The 14,272-nt window shown below is 39.1% G+C and overlaps 1 protein-coding gene across 1 annotated transcript in view; it reads right to left on the reverse strand.

The window, feature by feature from the left end:
• Positions 1–10,339: 10,339 nt before the first annotated feature.
• Positions 10,340–14,272, reverse strand: part of LOC148016395 (uncharacterized) — a 38,376-nt gene continuing 34,443 nt past the window's right edge. The window contains exons 2-4 of the mRNA XM_087664571.1: positions 12,198–12,315; positions 11,597–12,090; positions 10,340–11,466 (exon numbers count right to left, since the gene is read on the reverse strand). Coding sequence (XP_087520697.1) covers positions 10,560–11,466; positions 11,597–12,090; positions 12,198–12,315 — 1,519 coding nt within the window. The 3' untranslated portion in view covers positions 10,340–10,559. The remainder of the gene's footprint in view (positions 11,467–11,596; positions 12,091–12,197; positions 12,316–14,272) is intronic.

Raw genomic sequence — 14,272 nt, forward strand, 5'->3', positions numbered from 1 at the left:
CCCTCCTCTAATGTAAGAAAATTTTGATGAGGAAGATGAACCTCCTACCAAGGGTGATCCATAGGAAACGTTCTCATCTATAGACTTCTTCCTATTATGTTCATGTTCTTGATCCTTTTCTTGTACAAGCTCTTGTGCCTATTGTTTCTACTAGCTCCCTTCCTACATTTATTTCATGTACCAACTTGTTTGCAATGCAAAGGGACAATAACCTTGACCTTCAAATTGTATCATTTTAAGAAACAGCATTATCTAGGCCCATGCTCTCACAAATGGTCTCCAATGTCTAGGTGACACTAGAAACAATGAGGACTTCTTCTCTCCAAGCTGTATATATAGGAGTCCATACCTCTGTGTAAGAAAAGGTGGATTCCTTAACTAGTCAGTTGACTAAAGCTTTGGAGGATTTAGCATTAGAACAAACCACTCTAAGTGATATTCACAAAGAGATGATCAAAGCTACGAATCTGTTGGATAGCCAGAAAGCAACCATTGCTCTAATGACATATAAGTTGGTTGTTGCCAAAGATGTTCAAGCTTCCTTGACATAGGAGCATGATTCTGCCCTATCTGAGATAGTGGTTTTAGATTCTAAGTTGAGTACTTGTGAGGGTGAGTTACAATATTCCAAGGAAATTGTTTGTAGCACAACAAAAGATAATTGAGGAGTTGAAATGTAAAGTAATAGAACTTTTTGTTCTTCCCCTTGCTCCTATAGTCTGTTCTATTCAATCTTCCACAGAGGAGTTGAAAAGCCTAAAGCAGCAAGACAAATTAAGTGATGCTTTTTCTACTAAGGTGGATCGTCTTCAGCAACATATTATTTGCATCAAGACTTTCTTTGTTTTACTAATCTTGTATTGTCTCCCCCTATCTTTTGAATGAAATACCAACAATAAAAGTTTTCCATGTATATGTCTTCTAGCATTGTTGACTTGGAAATACCAAAAGAGGGGTGGCATAACCTTTGGTCTATTGATTTACTTAAATCAATGTTTGATCATGCTATTGATGATCTAGTTTGCCATGAGGCATAGTTATTGTCATTCCTATATATCACGAGACTTATAGATTCTTGATGAGGAGGAAATAAACCTTTATGTGGGGGATGTTATTCTTCAACCAACCATTTATGTTCATTCTGTGGAGCTTAGTCTTTCAGATGGATTGCAAACATATATCTAGAAGACTTCATGGTGTAAACGTTATGCTTGACATCCACCTTTGGCATTACACAAAGGCAGTATCGAATGTTCTTTTGAAAACAGTTACAAAACAAGAATATTTATCCTTACCTTCTCCAAGGTGCAATGCTAACCTGGCATTCTGTCCCTTAATTTGGGACTCTATCTAAATCTCATGGCACATGATCCACTAATATGCCCTTATCTAGCATCAAGGCCTTCCATGAAGTCCATCCTGGGTTCATAGGAGTTAGGTCGATGACCCAAGGGATTTATGGTAAGAGCCCCCCTAGTACCCTTCCCACTTTCTAGTCTTATGTTCTTCCAAGAGACCTCTCACATCTAGGGCCAATCGATTACGATCAAACCAACCCCTTAGGGAAGGGCTCCCACCACTCACCTTGGGGGAGGTTTAGTGCATAACCATAAACTCACCCATAGGGGCATAAGAACTTTTATACAAATACATAGCCAAGTAATTAGTCTATCATCATTACCTAAGGAAACATTTAATTTTTTGTAAAATCAGTCCAAATGATCACTTTGAATATTCCATATAAATCAATCAACTTATCTTGGTTAGGGAGGCCATCTCTCTCCCAAAACAACAAGCCTTTTCTTTAACATACAAAGCTAACAACCACAATAATGTCCTTTGGATACTTTGCAGAAGAAGATGCAATCCACAAAATCACAAGATTTTTCCCTAAATGATTCAACATTTTATCATGCACAATCCATGCATAACTCCCTTCATTCTAACCCAATCAGTTGAACTTTTACTTTCAATGAACGATCATTCCTTCATGCAATAATCATGAGTAATTGAATACCATTAGGACTCAAACTACATATAAGAATATTCCCACAGAAGACAACTTGCTTCCTTCCACCCTTAGAGTTAAGACCACAAATAACTTTTTTCTTTTTCTATCAAATCATGTTTAGGATTGTCAAGAATAGGAATAGGAGCATAATGAGTACTCAAGGGTCCTTTGTAAGACTCCAAGGTGTATATGCACTGCTTGCCCTCCATAGTACATCTGTAAGACTCCAAGGCGTATATGCACTGCTTGCCCTTCCAATCTTCCTAAGGGAACCTCCTCTCTCTCTCTCTCTCTCTCTCTCTCTCTCTCTCTCTCTCTCTCTCTCTCTCTCTCTCTCTCTCTCTCTCTCTCTCTCTCTCTCTCTCTCTCTCTCTCTCTCTCTCTCTCTCTCTCTCTCTCTCTCTCTCTCTCTCTCCATTGATGTCAACAAGTGCTCCATGATGGTTTGTGATTGCATGGCGGCATGGTCTAGTTCACATGGTAGGGGGTCGATCGGAGTGATGGGGTGGAGGTGGCCAGTTAGCATGGTGGCATGGAGAAGTATATGATGGAAGAGTTCAATTATGGAAGCTTCATTGATTACGAGGATCGGCAAGTAAGGAATACTTAACTTTTAGAGTCTTAAACACTTGATTGTTTTCTCATTAAACCTTAAGTAAATCCCCCCCCCCCCCAAGTCCCCCCATTCATATGTAATCTTGGGGACATGATATCCTCTCCCTTTTAGAGGAATCCACATGTCCTCATCTTGAGAGAAACTTAGGTGCTATTATTCTTTAAGGTGAGTTATTGTTATATCATAAGATGTGTGGGTTAGGATCCACCACGCTTCCACTTCACTACTCTCACCTACTTCAAAGTGATACAATGAATACTCAGTAGTACAAGAGCTCATGTAATGTAGTTTTATTATAAGCATAGGGCTTATTACATATCATGAAGAACTTTTTAGGACTTTTGGTCATCTTCAAATATTTAAGTAGGTTCTAGGTCTTTATCATTATCTGATTCTTGAGTGAAATTGAGAACTTGTGTGACTTTGCTTTGTTGCAGGTTCCTCCTCTTCTTAATCCAATTTAGGGAAATCGATTTGGATATGTTCTAGCTCATTGCAAAGGAAGCATTGGCGATTGGGGAATCTCTTTCAGATGTGCCCTATCTCATCATATTCATTACACTTCTTGGTCATATAAGACATCATAGTCTTCTTTGATGTTCACTCTAAGGTTGTTATCTTCAAAAACTTGATCTCCATTAGGCTCGATTGAAGTGTTAGCTTGTATAAGAGTGACTTATAAATCTATTGGCCTTAAGACTCTAGCAAGTGTCCAATAATTGAAACCCTTGTATGCATGCCTCACCTACTAGCTTTAGCTTTGCAATCATGGCCTTGTTGGCTATTCTTATTCCTAGCATATCAAAATAATCATCAAAGGTTTCAATCTAGACTTTAGCATCAATCTCAACATTGGATCATTTTATCGTGAATTCACATAGCTTGATTTTCTTCAAGAGGAATTTCTTCTTGTGAAACTTAGTATCCATGTTTGCAAAATGTGCTTGGCAATTCAAGATCACGTAATTAAACAATTTTCATACCCTTAGTTTAGTTAATTAGCTTATTTTAGCCTAGGGTATAAATCCTTAGTTTAGTTAATTAGCTTATTTTTAGGTTGGGGTATAAAAGGCAAGAGCATGTCAATTTAACACATCTTTTGCATAATTCATTTGTAAACTTATCCATTCTTGAAGCTTGAGGGTTTCATACCTCCCCACCAACATTGAGGGTGGATACTCACGATCCATCATTGCAAGAGGTGGATTTCTTGCAGCAACCTTTCATCTTGATTCTCATTGTATCTTGATTCACGTCAGCTATGGCTACCTTATGTTGTAGTTTAATGCAAAGATCAACTATGGTATGGCTATAGCTAGTTGTTTCATATGTGGTTTTTATTTTCTTGGTTATTTTGGTTCAAGGTAGACATTGTTCATTTCAATGGTAATAGAGCCTTGCTTTTTATCTAATGGCAATATCATTTTCAAGCTTTGATCTAGTTACTAGCACCAATACAGGGTAACTAGAGTTAAATCTTGGGCACAGATCTTGTTACAGTTCAAACAGTAACTAGTTAGGATTCTCTATAGTTAGTCATGACTATCCTTGAGGATCTTGGAGAATATATAAAAACGAATGGTAGCTTCTTGGACGTTTTAGTAGCTCGTGATCATTATGAGGTCCATTTTGGAGGTTCTTGGTCTAATTGGAGTTAATAGGGATTAGAAAAAGTTGTTACTTTTTTTTCGTTAAACAAGGATTTCTCTTTCATCTCCAAAGCTTGGTTTTAGCCCCCATGGAGATCTCTTTTGAAAATCAACCTCATCATCAGTGGTATTGACACCAACTCTACTTAGTACAGTTATGGCTAGCTGTTATCAATCATGTGTGGCATAATAATGAGTCAGTCATAAACGGGTTAGAGATGTCTAGTCAGTTTAGTGATCTACTCGCATACACTATATGTGTGACTTAGACTTAGAATGTTTTGCGTATTACACAATGAATGAATAATGAAAGGAAAGAGAGTACACTGCTCTTTGTTCATCAGTCCCATTCTTGTGTATCTCTTCCCCTCTCTTTGAACATGATATCAAAGCTTGGCTTCATAGGAGCTAGAGTTGTGGAGCTAGACTTGACCTTCAATCTATGAACCTTTAGTCTATGAGGAACCCTACAACAATCCGTTTATTTGCAAAAGCCATATCTTTCTATAGAAATGGATTTTGGAGAAATAGCCCTTCAACCCTAGCTATTTCAACATGGTCTACAACTTTGCATAAGAATGTTTTTTCAAATTTTGCATGGATTTTGAGATATTCATTACATACATGTGCAGACTATTTACTACACTGAATAGCACTCTCATTTTGGCTTAAGATGTTAGTTAAATATTTGGAAAATGCTTAAGAATGCTTACTAATGGTGAACTACTGTCATTATCACTTCAGTCTTCACTTTAAGTTTTCATCCACTACATCTTCACTTCTTCAAACTCTTTTGAGCTTATATTATTACATTTCCAAGTTTAGAAAAAATTCCCAAGCTAAACATTCATTCATCAAAATACCCACAGAAGCAAACAGAGGCTTATAGAAGGGATATAGAATATCAACAGAAGCGCAATAGAATATCAATAAAAAACATAAAAACTATATAACTCCAACCAAAGTCAATCCAAACCATCAAAAGCCATTCAACACATACTCAACCATACTCAAACCTAACAATTCACAATATCAACCTCTCAAATAGAAAGAAAATAGACTAAAACAGAGGTAGAAGAAACCTATCAAAACCAAACAGTATGCAGATAAATCACATAAGCATATCACCAATCATTCAAAAACCATTATGAGCTAATCAAACATATTCAACCCATCCCAACACACTCCAAACTACCTCAAAAACCATTCAAACGCATCAATTCCATCATAAAATCAATCATCCAATACCTTAAAAACAACAAAAAAACAATCATTTCAATCCTCAACATATCCCCACACTTAATTAGTAAGCATCCTTGTGACCTTAGAAAAAGAATAGTAAAAGCTCTAAATAATCAATCACTCCAATCTTCATATGTAGTCCATCAACTCTAACTCCATCCAGGCCACAAAATAACCTCATTCCAAACAAATATATGAAAGGAAAACCATAAACTAGTATTAACCAATTCTTTAACTTAGCAAAAAATAATCAAACAAACTATTAAAGAATTTAATAGATTTTCTTCCTTATCTACACAACATCTATAGTTTTATCTTTAATCATCATTCATCTTTGATCTACTTCAACTCTAACTACAGCTCCTCGTGATAAGGATAACTCATATACACATACACATCTCACATGTACAAAACATCCACAGACCATTGAACTCACATTCACAAGAGAATATAGTTTGAATGGCACAACCCCCAACCCCCCCCCCCCCCCCCCCAATTTGGAGATTTGTTTTAAAAAAATTAATGAAGAATCAAGATACATAAGAAAGCTAATGTGCTTTCTTGTTAGGATGAAGATATTTTCTTTTAAACTGCATACTAAGCTTCAATCTCTCCAATGATTTTCTCTCATCCAAAAAATAGATAAGAACGTTCTGAAGAAACTAGAGACAATACATTTGTTCCATCAATACAACAAACCTAGTTGAAAAAGCCTAAGCAAAATAGTACAGCACATCAATTTGAGATCCTAATACATCCTCATTTAGTGATAAGAAGAGGAGGGATGTGAAGTTTAATTGTGCATAGTTCCCTTTGACAAAGATGGATAAACATTTCCAACGAGTTTAGAAAGGACAACTTAGTAATGTTTCTTATGGGGCTTTTCTTCAAAAGGTGATTACCCTCAAGCCTCCCCTAGTGACATTCATGTTTCTGATCTGATGATACTCCTATGCAACCTCGACCTTAAGTTCCTTCCCCTCCTCTAACGCAATAAAATTTTGATGAGGAAGATGAACCTCCAACCAGGGGTGATCTGTAGGAAACATTCTTATCTATAGACTTCTTCCTATTATGTTCATGTTCCTGATCCTTTTTCTGTATAGGCTCATGTGCCTGCTATTTCTACTAACCCCCTCCTTGCATTCTTTTCCTATACCAACTTGTTTGTAGTGCAAAGGGACAGGAACCTTGACCCTCAAACTGTATCATTTTTAAAAACAATATTTTCTAGGCCCATGCTCTCACACAGATGGTCTCTAGTGTCTAGGCAACACTAGAAACAATGATGACTTCTTCTCTCCAAGATGTGTATACAGGAGTCCATACCTCTTTGCAAGAAGTTATTGATTCCTTAGCTAGTCAATTGAGTAAAGCTTTGGAGGATTTAGCATTAGAACGAGCCACTCTAAGTGATATATACTTCATTGTTGGCAATGGACTTTACATGATTCTTTGACATGATTAGGTTTTAATTGGCCTAATATTTCACGATCATGGGAGACATTGTCTATGTGTTCACATTCCTATAGATGTTTCTGTGAGGTTGATTGCTCATTTTTATTGGCATTTAGCTTTTATGCATCAGCACTTTCACATAAATACAAGGACCTTGAGAGAAGTAGTAAGAAGCTCCTTGGATATGCATTTTGGCGTAGGCTTACCAAACATGAAGTGATCCTATAAAAATTGGCATAACAACTTTCATATAGGAGAAGAGATATTAACCACTAATACCCTTGAATTGGTAATGACTTTGTTGGGCGCCAAGGGAATACAAGGCTCCTTCTGAAGGAGAGCAACAATCTCCTTACCTAATAACAGATGGTTGCCACTAGAAACAAGAGAATCAGAAAGGGATAAAAACAAGGCCTCATTGATGTTGGTAGAAGATAAATAGAAGCTACGACCATACCCAAGCCTAAATGTTTTTTATAGGATTCCAAAAAGAAATAATTGAGTTTAGCATCCACATGTGGGAACGTGAGGGCAATAAAAGAACGAAGACCGGCTTGACAAGTACAATCTCTACATGGGATGAGATTGAGGCAATGCACCAAGGATGTCTATGGGGGTGTATCATGCAATAATGGTTGTGTTGTCACTAAGCATGGCCATGGGGTGCACCAAGGTGGCATAGCTAGCATTATTGCAATTTTTTGGGACAAGTTCTTCATTAGATAGACCAATGTGATTTAGAAAACATCCCAAGTTTTAGTCATGGTCCTAATATGAAGATGGGCAACTTCACGTGAACAACCACATGTGGCATCCTTATTCATCCATCAAAAACCTCATACTATGTATCGATGTTAGAAGCTAAAAAATCAAAATATATATAATTACTTGGACTCTAATAGTTCTATAATATACTAAAACTTTACAATGATCCAAATGTACATGACTTTGTCTTGAATGAGACCTTTATCAATGGGAAGGTGGAAAGACTCTTTAGCAAATAATAGAGCCAAAAGAAAGCAAACAATCAAGTTGAGGCACCATCACATTGAGACTTAATGATGTTGATATATTGGTATTTGATTTCTCTCTTACAAAGAGTGGGTATCTTACCTTAGAAAGTCAACGACTGTAATCTTAACATTAATCTATGTTTTGCGTTTAGTAGTAGTCTCCCCTCTTTTTCCTTTTTTGCCCTATCCTAGCCCTTTTTTAAGGATCTATTCGCACATATTAGCTTTGAGCCATTTTTAATCTCCCTCATTACCTCCCCCTATGGTGCAAGGGCGGCCACTAGGGGGTGAGGATTTGACGTAATCTCTTTCCCTCATTACCTCTCCCTATAGTGCAAGGGCAACCAAACTAGGGGTGAAGGTTAGACCTAATCTCTTTTCCTAAGGATAAGATGTACCCAAAGATCTTCTCAATAGTTTTGGCATCACTACTAAGGCCAAGAGCGAGGCTGATGAAAGAAACATGTGCATCAATGAGCTTGCGCTAAGAAGCAGGGAATGTGATTCTGAAAGACTTACTTGCCGAAGTCCTTACATACCTCATGGAGCTAGAGAAAGAGCTGGTAATGGAGGTGGCTACAACTAACAAGATTGGGGATAAAGTTAAGAAAATGGCAACCAAGATGTACAAAAGGAAACCAAAACAAGCAAGACATGAGAGACTATCTTTTTAGTAGTTAAAGAAACTACATCGCAAAAGGAGATTGTATTCCATGTACGTTTATGAGGTCTTCTTGATGGATGGCATGAAGAAACACAAGAGGAAGTAGATGATGAAGATCTCCAAGGATGCTCAAAGCCATACAAGCTAGAGACCGAACTAAGGCTAATTCTAAAAGAAAAAGGTTTCAACTAGATGATACCATGAAAAATCACACAAAGTAAAGAATCGAGAAACTTTACAATTTGGAAACATGCAAGATAAAGTCAAAGTACTAAAGCAATCAAAATGTTTCAAGGAAACCAAAATGTGAATCAAAAACAATCTTACACAAGCACAACTCAAAGCATGATTAGATGAAATCACCAAGACGAAGGCAACTAGAAAGTAGGGCAAATAGGCAATTTATCAAGGTGGCAAACACATCATAGAGGAGATCAAAAAGTGGGGTCATGATCGATTTAGTAACTTTTATAGCTACTCTTCATCATCTATATCGTGTGTCAACAACCTTGTTGTTTGACCTAGTGGTGGCTAAGTCACTATGACTACTAAAAGTATAACCTATTAGACATCTTCCTAAAAGTGAAATACCAACACTTCTTGAGCTTAATTAGAGATACTATTTCCATTCTATTTATGTCACATTCAGCCTCACATCCAAGTTCTAAGATGGGTTATTAATAATATGTTTTATGCCAACTTGTTGAATCCTATGCATTAGAGATGTTGTTTCCATCTTCCACTCCAAATCTGCTATATTGTGTCGAATCCAAGTTCTAAGAGAGCGTGTTGGCAATATGTGCTTATGCCATCTCTTTGTCGAGTCCTGTAGTAAGATTACTTTTTGACCTTTGCTATTATGTCTTCACCACCTCAAGAAACTACCCATCTGTCCTCTTCAAATTCACCATACATCCAGTACAGCTTTGAGCTGTACTGGGATGTGCTAGCTCATGTGAGAGAGAAACTCGCACACATCCAAGGGGTGAAAGAATTGTGTATGAGAAGGTTATAGAGAGAGTTAAAGAGAGGTTAAGAGAGTGTTGAGCCTAATCTGTATTACTAGCATGACTGAATAAAGTCTTTGCGCATCACCTTTCCCTATTTACAACTTACAAGTAACTCTTCAAATCATATCCATCTTTCCACATGTATACCAAAGAGATGCTCAAAAAGTAAGATATTCCATTGGAGCAATACATAAAGGGATTCATGCTGGTCATCGATTCTTAATGAGGGGAAAAGCACACGTGTAAATCAGAAATCATGTGCATTTGTTTCAATTTTGCTCAGATGTATATTTATTGAGTATGGCAAAGCATTACTCATCAGCCATTCAAGAAGTTTGGTAGAATGACAAATTGGGAAAACAATCCACACCTATACAATTCCTCCATCAGAGGGTTTGGACTTTTGCACATTATATTACATAGCATGAAATGTTCCTCCCCTTCACACATTCAAGCTCGTTAATCCTAGCACTCTGGAGCAGATTGCAGCACAGGCACAAGGGTACAAAGCTAAACTAGCCTTTTGGTCGACAGCAGTGAGAAATATTAACTCTCTTCAAACCCACCGTGGGAAACCTCTCTAACATCCTTTAATTCCAATCAACTTGAGAAAATACTTGAGGCTCCTGTATTTATCATCGAAATAAAGCTTGCAGGACCAATGAAAGTCTTGCCATCACAAGCAGGATGCTCCCCAGCATATATTGAAACTGTATTTGACAAAAAAAGCACAAAATGGAAAGGGTCTCCCCAAGCAAACAGAAGACAGGCCAGAACACGGTATACTAGACAAGGTATCCTTGAAACTATTTTGAAATCAGAGCACTGTTTGCCCATTCAACCAATCTCCAGGGTTGAAATGCTGCAGAGACCAATGCTGTTTTTCAGAAGTGTGCTCAATATCTGCTTCTTCCTTTCTCCCTGCGCATTGAGCTGTAATCCCTTTCCTCTGATTCATACTCTCTGGACCTGCCTCCTCTTTCCCTCTCTCTAAACCCATGTTGCGGCCTGGAATCATACTTCTCTGAATCATCCTTCGCATAGCCATTCTCAAACCTTCTATCTCTCCTTCCTCCATTGCTAAATCTGTCCTCAGAGCCCCTTCTGCCTTGGCCGCCATTATAATCTGAGAAGCTTCCTCTTGATTCACCGAATCTTCCCCTTCTTGACCCAATGCCACCGTCCCTCCCGGACCTTCGATTGGAGTCTCCACGGTCCCATTCATCTTGCTCATAGTCATTTCGGGATCTTGTCCACTGTTGTCTTCTGCTGCCATACTCTTCATCGCCATATCTTCTGCCCTTGGCAATCCTGCTTTCTTGACTCACATCATTGTCATCATCATTGTAATCTTTTTCAAAGTCTGGCCGAGGCCGAAATCTGCTTGCATTTTCCATGACCAAATCAGAAAGGGATTTCTTCTCAGCAAGCTCTTTCTGAGCTTCCGTCGCAGCTAGAGCACCCCCTGTGCTAGCAAGTAGGTTTTTCTTTCCAGAGTCTTTCATTGTTTCTTCTGATGTAACAAGATCATCAAATACCTTGGAATGCTCGTCCACATTACTCATTTTTTTATCTTCTTTGTTGTTACTATTTTCCTCCACACCATCCAAACTTTGCATTTCATCTCCACCAAGACTGCCACTATTATCCTGTTCCACTTGTACTGGCAAAGCATTCATTTCCAGTTCCAAACACTCATGTGCAAGTTTAGCCCCACACTCATCATCAGTCCCCATTCTGTGTAATTCTGAAGACACTGGAGAGATCGTATTTGTTTCTGGCTTACTGATATGATTGTTAAGGCTGCAACACACACAGCAAATATTGTCAATGATAAAGGACAGGAAAAACACTGGTCAAAAAGTGGTCCATTCAGTAAACATAAACACGACTCAGAGATACATGTAACAACTTGATAAAGCAAGATAAGGACCTGGCTGACTTTTCAAGCCCAATCAAATCTCCTCCTGATCCTTCAACAGCATATAAAGCATTCCTGCCCTCTTCTTTCTTCAGTTTCCTCGTCTTCATCTTGCCATCCACTTCTGCATAATCTTCACTTCCCAAGTCAAGCGCATCCTTTGAATTCTCCTTTTCCGTGATTATTCTCCTAGTTTGTATGCTTCGATCCTCAGTATTGTCTGCTGTTTCCTTACAAGGTTTCTCTTCTTCATCATGCCTTGAAGTATCAGTTATGAAACCCAATCCTGATAAGTTAGCATCCTGCTCGAGGCTAAGGTTAGTTATGTGTTTAAGAAGATGCACTATTGATAGCTTTACATCATCAGGAAGTCTTCTCTCGCCTGGAGGTGCAACATCAAAAGTTTTATAAATCAGCCTCATAACATCTGATAGTCCTGGAGGAGCATTAGTGCTTTTTACAAATGCACTCTCACAAGAACTTTGCATTACACATGGACTAGAGACCTGAAAAACGGTCACATCAGAATAAAATTGTGTCAGAAAAGTTATATGTAAAAACATTCCCAAATAGTTTGAGTATGATACAGCATGAGGCTTAGCACGACACTCACACTCTTCTCTTTGATCTGAAAATGATTCCGCAGCCTTCTTGCAGAGGCGACTGTGCGCTGGTCATCGCTTGGGCATCCATAATCTGCCAATGTTTGTAGATCCTGTTGTGGTAAAGACCTGAAACCAAGGAACACCACTCAATCGTTTTTATCTCAAGATCGAGCTGCCAAAAACTTCCAAAGGCACACTTGTTTCTGCATTCAAAAGCTTGAGTCATGCAGCATGCTTACACACTCAAATTTCTTGTGCCAAAGTGACAAGTGTAAATATCTGCAATGCCACACAGTCTCGCTGTTCTAAAAATGTCCTCCCATGTATTTCAAGGTCCAAATTTTTTATCCTTTTCAAAGATCTCGTATATTTAACAACTTTGAAAAACACAAGCATGGTTCAGCTGGATTGAGCATAAACTCAGGCCTGTCTTTAATTGCACAGAACCTAATATCAATTAGTATAAAAACCAAAAATATATACACGCACACAAATGTATCATTACAAGATGAGTGTGTATGTTATGATACGTGTGTTTACATATATCGTACATACATACCAATCGAGAATTGAGACACAGAGATTTGCCCCACAAAGATTGCAATATACTTACTATGGAAAATGGAGCTTGAGAAGGAGAAGCACCATGTATGTCATTGTCCACGTAGAGTCTTCACCCTAAACCCGCAGTTTGCATTTTTGTGTTTTGCATTTAGGGTTTGTAGCCCCAAAAAGGGATGCCATCCTAGACTGACTATGCATATTTATAGGCCACTCTCTCATTCATTCCTTACGGCTGATTCATTCAGTCCGTCACCTCTTCTCTCCAACCTCTCCACTACCCTCACACCCCTTCAGGAGGACATTGCGGTTCGTGGTTCGCGGCTGTCTTTGCTGTCTTCATCATCTTCCTTGTGCTATGGCACCCTTATTCCCTTGTTTCTTCTCTCTTCTCTTCTCTTCTCCATGTTTGCCGAGTTCACTCCATGTTCCTCCCCGCAAACCCTACTGTCTCGCTGGTACGTCATCTTTTGACATGGTATCAGAGCTGGATCTACTCACCTAGCAACAAAGATCCTACATTCCAGTGAAGGCAAAGACTGGTGGATTCTCTTCTTCTTCGGTTACATCAAAATCTCGTTTTTGCAAATTTCCGGTATTTCAGCTTGCTACCCACACCCCGTTCGCGGAGGACATCTCAGCCGAAGCTGTCCATTGCTGTCTCCATCAGTTGGCGTCTGATTTCCAACCCTCTTTACGCAGTTTGGAGCTGATTGCAGCCAAGCAACTGTTGTTCCTGTGCAAACCTGCTGCCATACAGCCTGCCATGTCATCACAACCCTATTGTCTCACTGGTACATCATCTTTTGTCTCTCTTGCTGGCTGACCTGCCTGCGTTTTTAGTCTTTCTCTCACCTGCTGCCTGTGTTTTCAGTCTTTCTCTCTCCTACAGGCTGTCCTGCCTGCGTTTTTACTCTCTTGTTGCCTGTGTTTTTCATCTTTCTCTCTCCTGCAGGCTGTCCTACCTGCGTTTTTACTCTCTCTCTCTCTCTCTCTCTCTCTCTCTCTCTCTCTCTCTTGCAAGCTGTCCTGCTTGCATTTTGTCTTTCTACCTGTGTTTTTAGTCTTTCTCTCTCCTACAGGCTGTCTTGCCTGCGTTTTTAGTCTGTGCTGCCTCTGTTTTTAGTATTCCTGTCTCCTCACCTGCGTTTTTCTACTGGTTGCAACCTCTTACTGTTGGTCGCATCCTCCTCCCACTAGCAGCTCACTTCCAACCCTTCCACTGCCTTTCCACCCCTTGAGGCAGACATTGCGGTTCGTGCTTCACACTGTCCTCACACCCCTTGAGGCGGACATTGTGATTCATGGTTCATGGTGGCTGACCTCTTCCTTCTTCAGCAAGGCACACTGGTATCCATGGCTTCTTTGCCAATAGATATCCAGACTACTGGGTGCTCATACTGTGGCCTCACCAGACACACCACCAATACTTGCAGACTTTGACCTTTGCCCCCCACCCCCCGGAGTATATGCATCTTCCACCAGGCACTCCTTGTGCCACCTCTCCTTTCTCGACCACAGA

The sequence above is a fragment of the Lygodium microphyllum genome, chromosome 23 (genome assembly GCF_053477565.2).
Source record: "Lygodium microphyllum isolate KBCC chromosome 23, Lygodium_microphyllum_v1.1.10, whole genome shotgun sequence".
NCBI lineage: Eukaryota > Viridiplantae > Streptophyta > Polypodiopsida > Schizaeales > Lygodiaceae > Lygodium > Lygodium microphyllum.